We start from the raw sequence: 12,974 nt of genomic DNA, 5'->3' as shown, positions 1-12,974 counted from the left end.
CCTAACAGGTTAGTTCAGGGGTTCCCAAACTATGTGCTGCAATGCTCAAACAGTGGTAGTAGGCTTGGCCAGCAGAGCTCGTGCATGGTTTTCAGGATTGGAAAGGCTGTCCTACCTGCTCTGAGCCTCTTACCACACTTTGTAGCATTGCATTATGCTCTGTATTTACAGTGTCATGGGCTGGGGGAGATTGGGAAGCACTGGGTTAGGGGCTGAAGCTTGGAGCTGGCCCTAATAACCTGTCCTTTATTTAAACAGTTAAAACCAGCATTATTTTTAGCAGGCTGTATAGTGGCTCAGGCTCTGACTCTAAAGTTTCAACCTTAGCTTCCATGCTATGTAAGTAGTAAACATGGTTGCAGCCATGGTTTCTCTCTTTCACTCCCAATCCTTGTACTCTGCAGAATAGGGGGAATACTGAAGCTCATAATTATGACGGCATTGACTACAGATTGCATGCTGCCCCTCCATCCCTATTTGCAGTACTAGGAACAAGGTTGTGCAGAACATACTTAGTAGGTGACATATCCAGAAGGAAAGGTGCAGGAATGGGGGGGAGATAGGTGTCTGCTTCATACAGTGACATGCCAGCAAGAAAGCAGGTATAGGAGTGGTGTATTCAAAATACTTTTAGCCTGCATTTTCATAAAATGTTTTGGTTTAGAATGCTTAATTTTCAAAGCAAGAACACAAAATGAATAGTTAAAACAGGATAAAAAGCCATTTTCAGATCGGCAGAGCAAGGTGAGTTGATAAAAAACCCTGAAAGAACCATTCAAACTGATAAAAGCCCAGTGAAGCAAAATTATTAAGCACCTGGTCCCAGCCCAAGTCCCATTGCTTTTGCTCAGGAAAAAGTGAAGAGGTGCTATTACTCTGAACCTTGTAAATGGGGGAAGGTGTTTGATTCATCTTCATAATATGAGCAAGCAATGCTGGAATGCTGCTCAGTGGACTAGTTTTACTTAAATGAGCACCAGAATGGGCTCTGCAGGCAAGTCAGCTGTGTGGAAATGGACTAAAAGCATGGATCAGGTGTGTGTTTCTAGGGCACGGGGAGCACACAGAGCACAGGCCTTATGCACAGCTACCATGATGTTGTCACCACTGTCTTTCTACACAGGCTGGTAAGGTTTGATAGAGGGTTTAAAATCGGGGAAACTCCAAGAAGGCTGTAGCCTCAAAAATTCCCCAGTCAGCCTGGAAGGGGGTGTGTGGTGTCTTTACGATGAAGAGAGTAAAGGACGCCCCAGCGGGCCGGCTGGTCATCCCTCGGAGTGAGGCGCCCCTTCTCTCCCGGCCTGCCAGGGGCGGGCTTGGGGCCGCAGCAAGAGGGGCTGGCTCGCCAGCCGGCCTTGCCCAAAGCCGCCTCTTCTCCCCCTGCCCGCCGGCTCCTCCTCTCGCCTCCAACCAGCCGCGGCCGCGCGTGTCTCATTCATCCGGCGGCGCCGCTGGCAGCAGCTGCGAGGCGCTTCTCCAAGGAGCCCCAAGCGGGGGAAGGGGGATGCCGCGCTGAACGCCAGGCGGGAGAGGAGGAGGAGCGAGGCCATGTCCCTGCCGCCCATCGCGCCGCCTCCTGCTGCCGCCCCCCGCCTGCAGCCGAGGAAGCAGCAGCAGGCGCGGTCCCCGGTGGCGGCGGCGCCTCTAGCACCGGCCAAGCCGCCTCGGAGAGGTCGCGGGGCGCCCTTCGCGGGGTCCTGGCCCAGCGCGTCTCTCCCAAGGCAGCAGCAGCCGCGCAGCAGAGCCCCGCCAGGCAGCAGCAGCAGGTGCTCCGCCGCGCCGGCCACAGCCGCCCCAGGGGCGGAGGCTCCTCCGGCTCTCGCCAGGGGTCGCTCTGCGGTGGCCCCGCCGGGCTCCGGAGCGCGCTCCTTGGAGAGCCTTTGCGCGGCGCCAGCAGGGCGCGGGGAGGCCGCCCTGCGCTTCTCCCTCAGCCTGCCCCCGGAGGCGGTCCGCGTCCTGCAGCGCCGGAGCCTGGAGAAGCAGCAGCGGCGGCCACGGGCGCGGGCACCTCGCTCCGCCTCACCCGACGCCGCCAAGCGCCCTCTGGGGGGCGGCTCTTGTCCCGGCGGCGGGGACTTGCGCGCTCTGCTGCAGGTGTCGCTGCTGAACGAGCGCCACCGCTACGACGACGTGGAGTACGAGGAGGACGAGGCGGGGGGCGCCCCCGCGGCCGACGAGGGGCTGGTGCGCAAGTGCACCGAGTGGCTGCGCGGCGTGGAGAGCGCCACTGCCCGCGACCGGGCCGACAAGCTGCACAGCCTGCCTCACTTGAGCACCCTCTGAGCGGCCTCCAGGTGCTTCCTCGGCCCCCGGGGCAAGCAGCACCCTGAGAAGGGAAGGTCTCCGCGCTGGGCCCCAGCCAGGCTGGCATCACCCCTGAGAAGGAAGCTCCCAGGTTGGCACCGTCCTGGATTGGTCTGGTCTTGGCCCAAGACCTCCCCTTCACCTGTGGTGGGCTGTCACTGGACTTCTTCCTGTGCCAAGCATTTCTTGTGCCTTTCCTCCACCATCACATCAAGCTCTGCCCTTCCCTGCAAACCAGCTCCAGAGGCAGCCACAGCCTCCTTTCCAGCAGTCCTTCAGGGAAACAGGTTTTCAGTGCTCTGAACAAATCTTTGCTGACAGTCACCCCCAGGGAGCCTTACAGTGCAGATGAAAATAAGATGCCTCTGCTTGAAGACCACTCTTGGGTCCTCTCAGATGGGAATCTGCTTCACGTGCTCCATGGACTCTATTGCCACTCTTGTGGCTGCAACTGTTTTCTAGATTTCCAGTGTTGTGGTTGCAACATTTTTCTTAATGTCTTTGCTCAAAATCTTCTAGAAAAAAAGCACTTGATGATGATGCTAGGGAGCACTAACTTGTTCTATATACAGTACTTGGCTTGACATTTTTTAATAATAATAGTGACTGAATATGAGCGATGATAGCTTTAAGAGAACAAATTAACTTTTATTAGAGAATGTTTCAATTTTACAAGCATAAAAACAACTGGGTAGAGAATACAAGATCCCGAAACACGGTTACATACATTTGAGAAAGTATTGTCATTCACAAGCATAGAGCATTTGGTATGTAAGTCCGTTCCAGGGGTTACAGGTGGTAGGTTGGAAGTCCATTGGTCACTAGGTCCAAGGCTGGCGAGCAACACTCTCGCCTTGCACATGGCCAGTTGTGCCAGGCCAGGCTTCTTCTGCCAATGGCAGCCTCCAGTCGTGGGTCCTGGGGGGTCCTCTGTGCGTGGTCTCCGTGGTTGTCGCAGGCATGTCTGGCTTCTGGATGAGTTTGTTCATGCATTACAGTGGGGCACAAATCAGCATAAGGTGACATACAGAGTAATAAGCAATTAGTTAGAGGCGAAGGGAAAGAGAATAGAGTAGGAAGTTTGTCAGTCCTTCTGACAGCATATGCGGGTGCCGAGTTGCTCAGGTGGTATACAGTCCGAGGTTGGAGGCAGGCATGTCCCACCTCCTCACTGCATAGGGCAGGTGGCATGTCCCCCCAGGCACCCCCGAGCTGAACAGTCTCTTGGTTGGCTCAGGGGCTTTCGGGGGGGGGGGTCCACCTGCATCACAGGCTGCCTCCAGCGCTCCCAGGGCTGGTGGGAGGCTAGTAGGCTGTTGCTCATCTCTTGTGGGAGACAGCAGCTTGTGGCTCACCTAGTAAATGGAGTTCAGACCCAACAGTGTGCTAATTTTACTGTGACTGGCCAAATTTAAGTATTAAGCTTTCTCATCTCATTGTGTTTTAATAACCAATTATAGCAACACATGCTAAACACATGGAAAAACACTTTCCATTTATTTTAAAGTCTCTTAAAGTACTCAGGGCCCAATCCTATTGGGCTCATGTATGCCCAGCACTGGCATTCAGCATGAGCCCCCACTGAACCAGTGCTGGGTGGAAGCCTGTTGAATGCTGCCCAGAGCTCCAGGCGAGTGCTGGACAGTGGAATGGTGAATGGGAGTGGGGGAAGGCATTCCAGGGCAGGGGGAGCAGGGCAGAGATGGCACCAGGCTCTGCCACCATATCCTGACCTGGGAGACCCAACACAGTTCTCCTTGATTCTGTGCCCACTCAATAATGGGCACAGATCCAAGGAGACCCATTGGGGTCGCCCGGATCTTACACAAGTAAGGAAGCATAAGCTCCCTTACCCTGAGGAGACCTGGCACTGCTTTCAAGCCCCGCTGGATGCAGTGGTTGCCATTTTGGCACTACTGCAACCCTGGGTGCTGGGAAGCATTGGATTGGACTGCCCGTTTATTTTCTCACATAATTTGTAGCCTATGGTCCAGAAGGGGAAAAGTTGGAGACCATTTCTCCAACTGCCCTTCCTTTCTCCTAGACCAGATACTGCAAAGTTTATGAAAGAGTAAAGTGTGATCTGCTCTGTATGTTCCAAGGACTCAAAATACAATGTTCAGTGCTGTAGACAAACTTTAAAAAAAAAAGAATACATTGTTAAAAAAAAGAATAGCACAGTGTTTTTTTTGTAAATTTGTAATACTTCTATTTATTTGAATAGACCATTAAAATTTGTGAGGAAATGTGTGACTTGGCTTAATATGACTGCATTTGCCCTACAACTCTTCAGTCATTGAAGGGACAAGAAGATAAAAGATGTACCATAGAAAGAGCTGAGAATGTTGTTGGCAACCTTCAGTCTCGAAAGACTATGGTATCGCGCTCTGAATGGTGGTTGTGGAACAGCGTCTGGTGTGGCTGAAAAGGCCAATTTGGTTGAGAATACCCAGCCAAAATTAAACATTTCTATAATGCAGTGTTCTTCAACCTGTGGGTTGGGACCCCAATGAGGTTACAAAACCTCATTTGGGGGGTTGCGGCAACCTTTTAATAAGGCAGTACTGTTTGATAAATAAAGTACCATTTGATAAGGCAGTATCATTATTGGATTCGATCCAAGAGAGGGCTTGGATCCAGTCCAATAATGGTACTGCCTTATCAAAACTGAATTTATGATATAATCCTGCACAGCCTCTTCTTGCTGTCTTGCCCTGGAGCTCCTAAGGCCAGCCCTGTTCAGGCTGCTACCTCACAGGGTTGTTGCGAAGACACAAGAGACAGGGGAAAATGGGGCAGGTGTGGGCAGTGACAGGCATGGAGGGTGAACTGGGTCCTGGGAGAGGATGGGATCAATGGTGGGTCTCCAGTCCCATATTTTATTGGCTTTGGGGGTAATGGCACAAAAAGGTTAGAGATCAGTGCTATAGTGCAATCCCCTATGCGTGACTACTTGAAAATAAGCCCCACTGAGTTCAATGGAATTTATTCTCAGTTATGCATGTATATAATTGCAGCCCAACCGTCCAATCTTATACTTGTTTACCCAGAAGTCTTACTGTGTTCACTATCTTTCGTGCAAGTGTGTATAGGATTGCAATTTTAGGGCCCACCCAACTTTTCAGGGCTGATGCAGCTGTGCCAATGCGGTGTGTGCTGCATCCTGGAGAAGGGGGGCAGTCATGGAGGCCTCAGACATGAATGTTTGTTCCTGTACCTTGGGCACGCATTGTGGGCGCATCAGCGCTGGAAAGTTGGATGGTCCCATTATTTCAGTTATAGGTTTCAGCATATAACTCGTATTTCAGTCACTGGGACCATTGCTTTGTATTGACTGGACCGTGCCTAATGTTTGCATTCACCCAGGGAAACAGAAGGGACTAAGATGTTTTGGTGATGTTAACCACACGGACAACAGCTCTGTTCTGTTAAACCAGTCCAGCTGATCAGCATTTATAACTCACATTGATCTGGTAGTTAGACTTTTGAGATAATTACATAGGGAGGCACTGTCTGAAGAACAGTCTGGTTTCAAGTTGCATGCTCATTTTTGTTTTGCAATGGCAGTTACTTGTGTGGGTTATAAAACATCTTTTGTGTAGCTGTCATTTTAAGAGAACTGCTAACAGCAGATTTCCTGCATACTGTATATTGTCTTGAAAAATGAGAAAATCTCTTTTTCCGTCAAGTAGCACAAGGCTCAGATCAACTGAACTGGGTGGACTAAGACTACCTGAATGAAGGCAACAAGCAATGCTTTGAGATAGGGCAGACCTGACTATGCGGTGTCATGCTGATGCAGTTCAACTTCTGCCTAAACACACATACTGGGTATGACTCATGCAATTAATATTTATTTTAAAATACAAGGAACAAACTCATAGAAGGGTTTTTCATACAATAAACAGTGTTTCATACAAACACTGCTGCCAACAACAAAGCAGGCTCAGCTGGATGCCGAGGCTCTGCTCTGTGCACCAATAAGTAACTCATTGAGCTCCATGAAACTTGCTTCTGTGGAGATGAGTAAAAATATTTTTTTACTTACCACCTGTTTGCCTTCAGGTCATCCTCCCCAGCATGCAGCACACACCTTTTTGACTATATGCTTCCTCTGGGTTTTCATGGTACCCTAGCTCTGAATTCCAGATACAAGGGAGTGGCATCGGATGCAGGCATGACAGGATGAGTGCTCCCTGAGGCATCTGGTGGGCCACTGAGATACAGGAAGCTGGGCTAGATGGGCCTGTGGCCTGATCCAACAAGGCTCTTCTTATGTATAGTTGCACACTATCTGTGTAACAGAGTGGAACTAATACACCAGCATAAATACCTGGGTACTTAACTTTAAATAGGTTTACCTTTATGGGGCTGCTTGGGCTCTTACAGTTAAATAATTGAAAGATTGCTAGAAGGTGGTGGTAAGAGCTGCAAGAGTGGAGCTTTACAAGGTCCAGTAGTGTGACTTTGGCTGCAGTCCTAACCACACTTTCCTGAAAGTAAGCCCCATTGAACAAAATTAGACTTACTTCTGAGTAGACCTGGTTAGGATTGTGCCCTGAGAAGCAGAGGCCCTGTCAACAAATGAGCCTTTTGGTTCTAAATAATAATTGCAGCAACCCATCAGTTAAGTAAAGAGCAAGTGTTTCCTGTGCTGGGATTCAGTTCCAGGAGAGAATATTTGCAGATTGAATGGAAATGTGGGCTCCATTTATTCAGAGGGAAAGATGGGATTATAAATAATTTAAATAAATAAATGGCAGGACTCCATCTGGAATTTTTCATGTTCATAAAAGTTTGCTACAAAAGTGGTTAGTCATAAGATGCATCGAATAATCTTATGCAAGTCTTGGGGCAGGAGGGGGGCTCTGCTCCACCAAATGCAGAACTCCGCATAGGGCCTTCCGGCCTGACATGGGGCCTCTCAACTCTGCACTGGCAAAATAGCCAGTGGAGACTTGAGTAGCCCCATTGCAGGGCTTGGGTCTTTCCTAGGGGGAAGGGGAAAATGTCCTCTTCCCCTGAGAAGATGCCAGTGGCTGCCCAAAGCCACTTTGGCGCTGTTGCTCCTCTGGGCGCAGGGCAGCTCAGGATTGGGCTACTAGGCTCTGACGTACAAGTGTATTCAACTGAAATGAAGGTGATATGCTTCCACCGAATGCATTTAGGATCAGGATGAAAAAGAGTTGTATAATCAACAAAAAAGTTGTAGAAGCCAATCTTTATTGATGGTCATTGTAACTTTGTATATACTTAACAAACTTATAAATGCAAAATCCCTGCAATGTCTTGTGGAATTACTGTGTAGCTATCTCTTCAAAACTAGGATCAAGAAGGTCTAAAATCAAAGAACTGAGTAGATAGGTAGGTCATCTAATCCAGCTCCCTGTTCTCCTTCAAGAGGAAGTGAGTGCCTTTGAAGAAATGGTCACTTACTATTGCCCTTGGTAAATCTCCTCATAGAATTTATGTTGGTGATCTCAAACTCCTTTAAACAAGCTAAATCCTCTTTACATTCCATTAGATAACATGGTGTGTGGCTTTGCTGTGACTTTCTCTTCTTTTTGTATTACTGTGGAGCCAAAGGGAACAGCTTGCATTAGAAGACAGTTTCACTCTGTATTTACTTCAGAATCAGCAGTTTCTTTTGACCAGAGTCAAACTCCCAAGTCTGTGTGAAGTCTCATGGACTCTCAGGGGAGGCCCATCCATGAAGATATGAGCTATATACATGCCAGGCCATTGCTTCAGGTGGCAGGTTGGGGAAGAAGGCAAACTGGCATCTATCTGCACTCTGCACCTGCCCTAGCTCATCACCTGCCCAGTTCTGTCCTATCGCCTTTTCACTTACTCTCTTGAGAGCAAATGCAAAGAGGTTGGGGGAATATACTACTGCTTCCAGAGCCACTTCTTAATGGCTGGGAGTATAGAGGTTCTCAAACTCCCTTGTGCCAGTTTAGCAAAGTGGTACTGGAGGAAGACAAAATTGAGAAGAACCGGTTTGGGTGAGGGTGGGTGGATGCTAGTTGGTCCTTGAGCTGGGGCATGGGGTTAGATTGTTGAGCTAGATTGTTGGCGCTTGGACTGGTGTGGAGTTAACTTGGTGCTGGTGTGCACACTTGCATGCTGATGAGGGAGGCAGAATGTGGTGGGGTTGAGCAGCAGAATTTGGCACTACCTTCAACACCAAGATTTGGGCTTCCCTTCAGAAGCTCATGCTGTTTCCCTGTCAAAACACCAGTACATGGGCAGCTCCTGCTGGTGGTTATGCACGAAGCACTCACAGAATAAGCCTATGAATGCTTACTCAGAAGTAATAGGACTTGCATAGGATTGGGCTGTTACTAGGAGCATGTCTACTCAGAAGTAAGTCCCATTAGAATCAATGGGGCTTACTCCCAGATCCTGGGCACAGTCTCAAATATTTCTGGGCATTTCCACCCTGCTTCATGGAAGGTGCTGCATTTGTTTCCCAAAGGGGGAAAGCTCCTGCTTATGTTTCATTTTCCTATTTGGAACATGGTACATCCTTTGTACTCCTATCCTGCACTTCTAAGTTCTATCCAACTTTCCAGCACTGATGCAGCCTTGAACTAAGGGAACAAACATTCCCATACCTTGAGGAGGCCTCTGTCAGCCCAATCCTAGGCATGTCTACTCAGAAGTAAGTCCTATTAGTGTCAATAGGGCTTACTCCCAGGAAACTGTGGATAGGATTGGACTTTGTGACTGCTCCCCAGGATGTAGTATATGCCCCTTTGGCACAGCTGCATCAGTGCTGGAAAGTTGGATAGGACTGGGCTCTGAGTATGCGTCTCTGCAGGTATGCTTTCCCTCAAAATTGGGACAGTCTAAAACGAATGATGACTGAGGGCAGGGTGCCCAGGCATCCTCTTTTTCCAGGACATGTCCTCTTTTATAGCCCAGTGCCCTGGAAAATAACTTAAATATCCTCTTTTTCCCAGTGAGTGGGTCCCTGAAGGCAGCACATAGTCGTCTTGTAAGTAATAAATTATATGTAACAAAATATATGTAATATAGTTTTAAATTTAATAATAAGTAATATGGTATTTAAATTAACCACATGAAACCAATAGACGAGTGTTTTTAGCTTTTCTTTTGTCATGTGCTACATTTTTCTTGGATGTCCTACATTTTGGGTGCCTGGTCCACCCTGACAGAGGATGTCCACTGGCTCCTCTGGATGGGCCAAATTCAGTGCATTCCTAGCCAGTCAGTTTTAGAATATCTCCATACAGTTGACTTGGAAGGAAACAAATGAGCAGCTCAATCCTATATGTATTCAGAGACCCAAAGACTTCCATGAATCTTACTCCCAAGTAAGAGCCCTAGGCATGTATACTGAGAAGTCCCATTATAGTCAATGGGGCTTACTCCCAGGAAAGTGTGGATAGGATTGTAGCCTCACAGCCCAATCCTATGCATGTCTACTCAGAAGTAAATCCATTATAGTCAATGGGGCTTACTCCCAGGAAAGTGTGGATAGGATTGGGCTGTAAGCGTAGTCAGGGTTGCAGTGTTGGCACTGCTCTTATGCGCGTCTACTCAGAAGTAAGCCCTACAATGTTCAGTGGGGCTTACTCCCAGGAAAGTGCGCACAGACAGAACTGCAGCCTGAGGCTCGTGGCGAGGCGCTAGCAGAAGGGGGCGGTGCCTGAAAAGGCGGGCGCTTGGTCACCACTTCGAGCCTGATGCTGCTTCGCCCCGCTCTGGCAAGTGGAGGAGCAGGAGCTTCCCGCGTCGGCTGCGTCACCGCCTGCCTCGTTGCGCGCGGTGAGTCAGTCCTGGGCTGGGAGGTCCGTGGGCAGAAGCCGCGCGCCCAGCAGGGGGACTCTGCTTTGCTTGCTTGCTGGCTGCTCAGCTGGCCCAGTGTGTCTTAGACGGTGGGCTGGGACCCTCTAGGTGGGCCATGAGCCTATTTCAGGGGGTCCCCATTCATTTTTATTTTTAATATATCAGACTTGATGCTCCCATGGTGTGTGACTGCATTTGGGGAAATGCTACAGACCTGTAATTTCAACAAGCTCCTGTGTATATTCTTTGAACAATGATAGTCAATGGGACTTACTCCTGGGTAAATGTGGGTAGAATTGCAGCCTAGGATTGTTAAAAAATTTCCTGCCTGATGATGTCACTTCTGGTTATGACCACTTCTGGTGGGTCCTGACAGATTCTCGTTCTGTAAAGTGGGTCCCGGTGCTAAATGTGTGAGAACCGCAGAGCTGGACTATAATGGACTCTTTTCGCAAAATTTAAGATAGGATCTCCTCCTATCTCCTCCCAAGCACTCAGCTGTACTTACAGAAAATGGAAGCTTTGCCCTGTGACTGAACGGCTGAAACTGAAAATGTTCAGAAATGTTTATTATTTGGATAGGCCATTTTGGAAGTAGAGGAAAGGAGAGGCTGTAGTTCACACTTTCTTTGTCATGTAGATTTGAGCCTCTTGGAAGCCCACAAGCAAAGCTTGAAAGTGACAGCTCCTCCTTATTTTTGCTTCCCAGCATCTTGTATTCAGAAACATGGCTATCTTGATATCTCAGTGTTCTTTTTCACGGCCTATCCAAATTACTATGACTGTGCAGTCATAGTAATTGAATGTGTGCCCCTGGGTTTATTTTGTGTCTCCGCACCCCAGTAACAATAATCTGTTCCATTGCTGCAGAGTAAGTCCATTGAGGATTTACTTTAAGGAAAATGTAATTTTATAAAGGTGGATGGCTTAACTATTACCTGATGAATAAAACATTGTAATCCTTAAACAGTTGTTCTGGCAGCACCTTGTTTGTTTAAACCAGGCTTCTGTTGGTGCCGATGGAGCACTTTGAGAACTGGGTCACTCAGGTAACTATCATGTTGCTCAGGTAAACAGTGTGAACAGGAGCCTTTATGCAAGTGCCTAATATTGATTTAAGAGTTTAGCAATTTTAACCTAATCAGATGCGGTCATATTATTCTCTCTGCAGCGCATAAGCATGTTTACCTTTTCTTTCACAACATCTCACTAGAGAAATAGTGACGTGATATGGCAACCTGCTTACCACTTTACAAGAAGAGTACATTTCCCCCACTTCTGGATGGTTACCTGCCAGTTCATGGCGAACATCAGGTAATCCTTTTACAATAGTCACTGGTCGTGAATGCGGTTTTCAGTGTGATTATTGTAATAATTACATTTGAACTTGTATTTTCAAATACAAATTTGTATTTTAGTTCCTCCTTTCTCATTTTTGATGAAGCCCCACATGACTCACTGAATGACTCACTGAATATCTTTTGTTGTTGTTGTTGTTGTTGTTGTTGTTTGTTGTTGTTATTATTATTATTATTATTATTATTATTAACCTTATTTTTACCCAGCCTTTCTGCCTGGAGGGACCCAAGGTGGCTTACAACAAAGGTTAAAAACATAAATTAAAAACATAATTTAAAAAACAAGATTAAACATATTTGCAACACATCTTAAAAACTGCAGTCAGATAAAAGTGTAAAAGAGCGCAGAGCAGCAGTTTATAAAAGGATCCAGGCCTGTAACCAGGTGTTTAAAAGGTATTAAAATGTTTAAAATGATGTTTAAAAGGCCAGGAACTCAGAAGGCTTGTCTAAACAGAAGAGTCTTCAGGCCTCGCTGGAAAGTTTCAAGAGAGGGAGCAGTTCGTAAGTCAAGGGGGAGGGAATTCCACAGCGTTGGTGCCACTACTGAGAAGGCCCTATTTCTTGCCGCCACTCTATGTGCCTCCCTGGGTGGCGGCACTTGTAAAAAGGCCTCCTCTAAGCGAATGAGTCAGATTGTATGGGAGTAGGCGATCTCTAAGATACCCTGGCCCAGAGCAGTATAGGGCTTTAAAGGTCAAAACCAGCACCTTGAATTGGGCCTGGAAACGAATGGGCAGTCAGTGCAGCCGCTGGAGAAGCGGTCCGACAGAGTCAAACCGCCTACCTCCAATAACTACACAGGCTGCTGCATTCAGCACTAATCTTTAGGAATGGATTAAGCCTAGGCTATCGATGTGTCTTTGGATTTGATTTCAGGCATTGTTGTTGTGTGGCTCTTTATCAGAGTGTTTATTTTTGGTGTGATTTGGTGACAGTTTACAAGAATGTTCATAGATTATTAAATGCAAAAAAAAATAAAATCATTTTGTGGGTTAATGTTGATTTGCTCCAAAGCTTTCAGAATAGTAAACCCAATTCCTAAATTGCCTTGGCTATAAGTTTGCCCTCAAACTGTATCCTCATGGTTGGCACCTTTACCAAATCAGTGCCTATGACAGAAGGGAACCCTGGTGTGAAAATTGCCCAGGTAATGGAAGCTACCATGTGTACAGATGTCATAAGGGAACAAACTATAGGTCAGCAACTACTATTTTGATCTGATACAATGTTCTTTTTCCCCTTATAGTTTGAGATTGTGTCTCCAGTCCCCTCCAAGTTAGTTTGAGGTTGTGGTAAATAGCATTAGAGGAATTATTTTTACTTTTGGTATCTCAATCAACGTATTCATTCAGATTTCTAAACTCCTTTCTTAAGGCTTCAGGCACTGATGACAGTTTTAATAAATATCATCGTATAAATAAAATCATATAAAATTGCTAAACATAAGTTGCTAAGGATAAGTAAAATAGCAAGTGCCTGAAAGACTAGGTGTTG

General features: G+C 47.3%; 1 protein-coding gene across 1 annotated transcript; it reads left to right on the top strand.

The window, feature by feature from the left end:
• The first annotated feature begins 1,548 nt into the window (after positions 1 to 1,548).
• PRR18 (proline rich 18) lies at positions 1,549 to 2,283 on the top strand. The gene is made up of 2 exons (XM_066622883.1): positions 1,549 to 1,821; positions 1,909 to 2,283. The coding sequence occupies exons 1-2, from the start codon at positions 1,549 to 1,551 to the stop codon at positions 2,281 to 2,283; spliced, it is 648 nt and encodes a 215-aa protein (XP_066478980.1).
• Positions 2,284 to 12,974: the final 10,691 nt, after the last annotated feature.

This window comes from Tiliqua scincoides, chromosome 1, assembly GCF_035046505.1.
Source record: "Tiliqua scincoides isolate rTilSci1 chromosome 1, rTilSci1.hap2, whole genome shotgun sequence".
Lineage (NCBI taxonomy): Eukaryota > Metazoa > Chordata > Lepidosauria > Squamata > Scincidae > Tiliqua > Tiliqua scincoides.
This window is presented reverse-complemented; position numbering and strand designations above follow the sequence as displayed.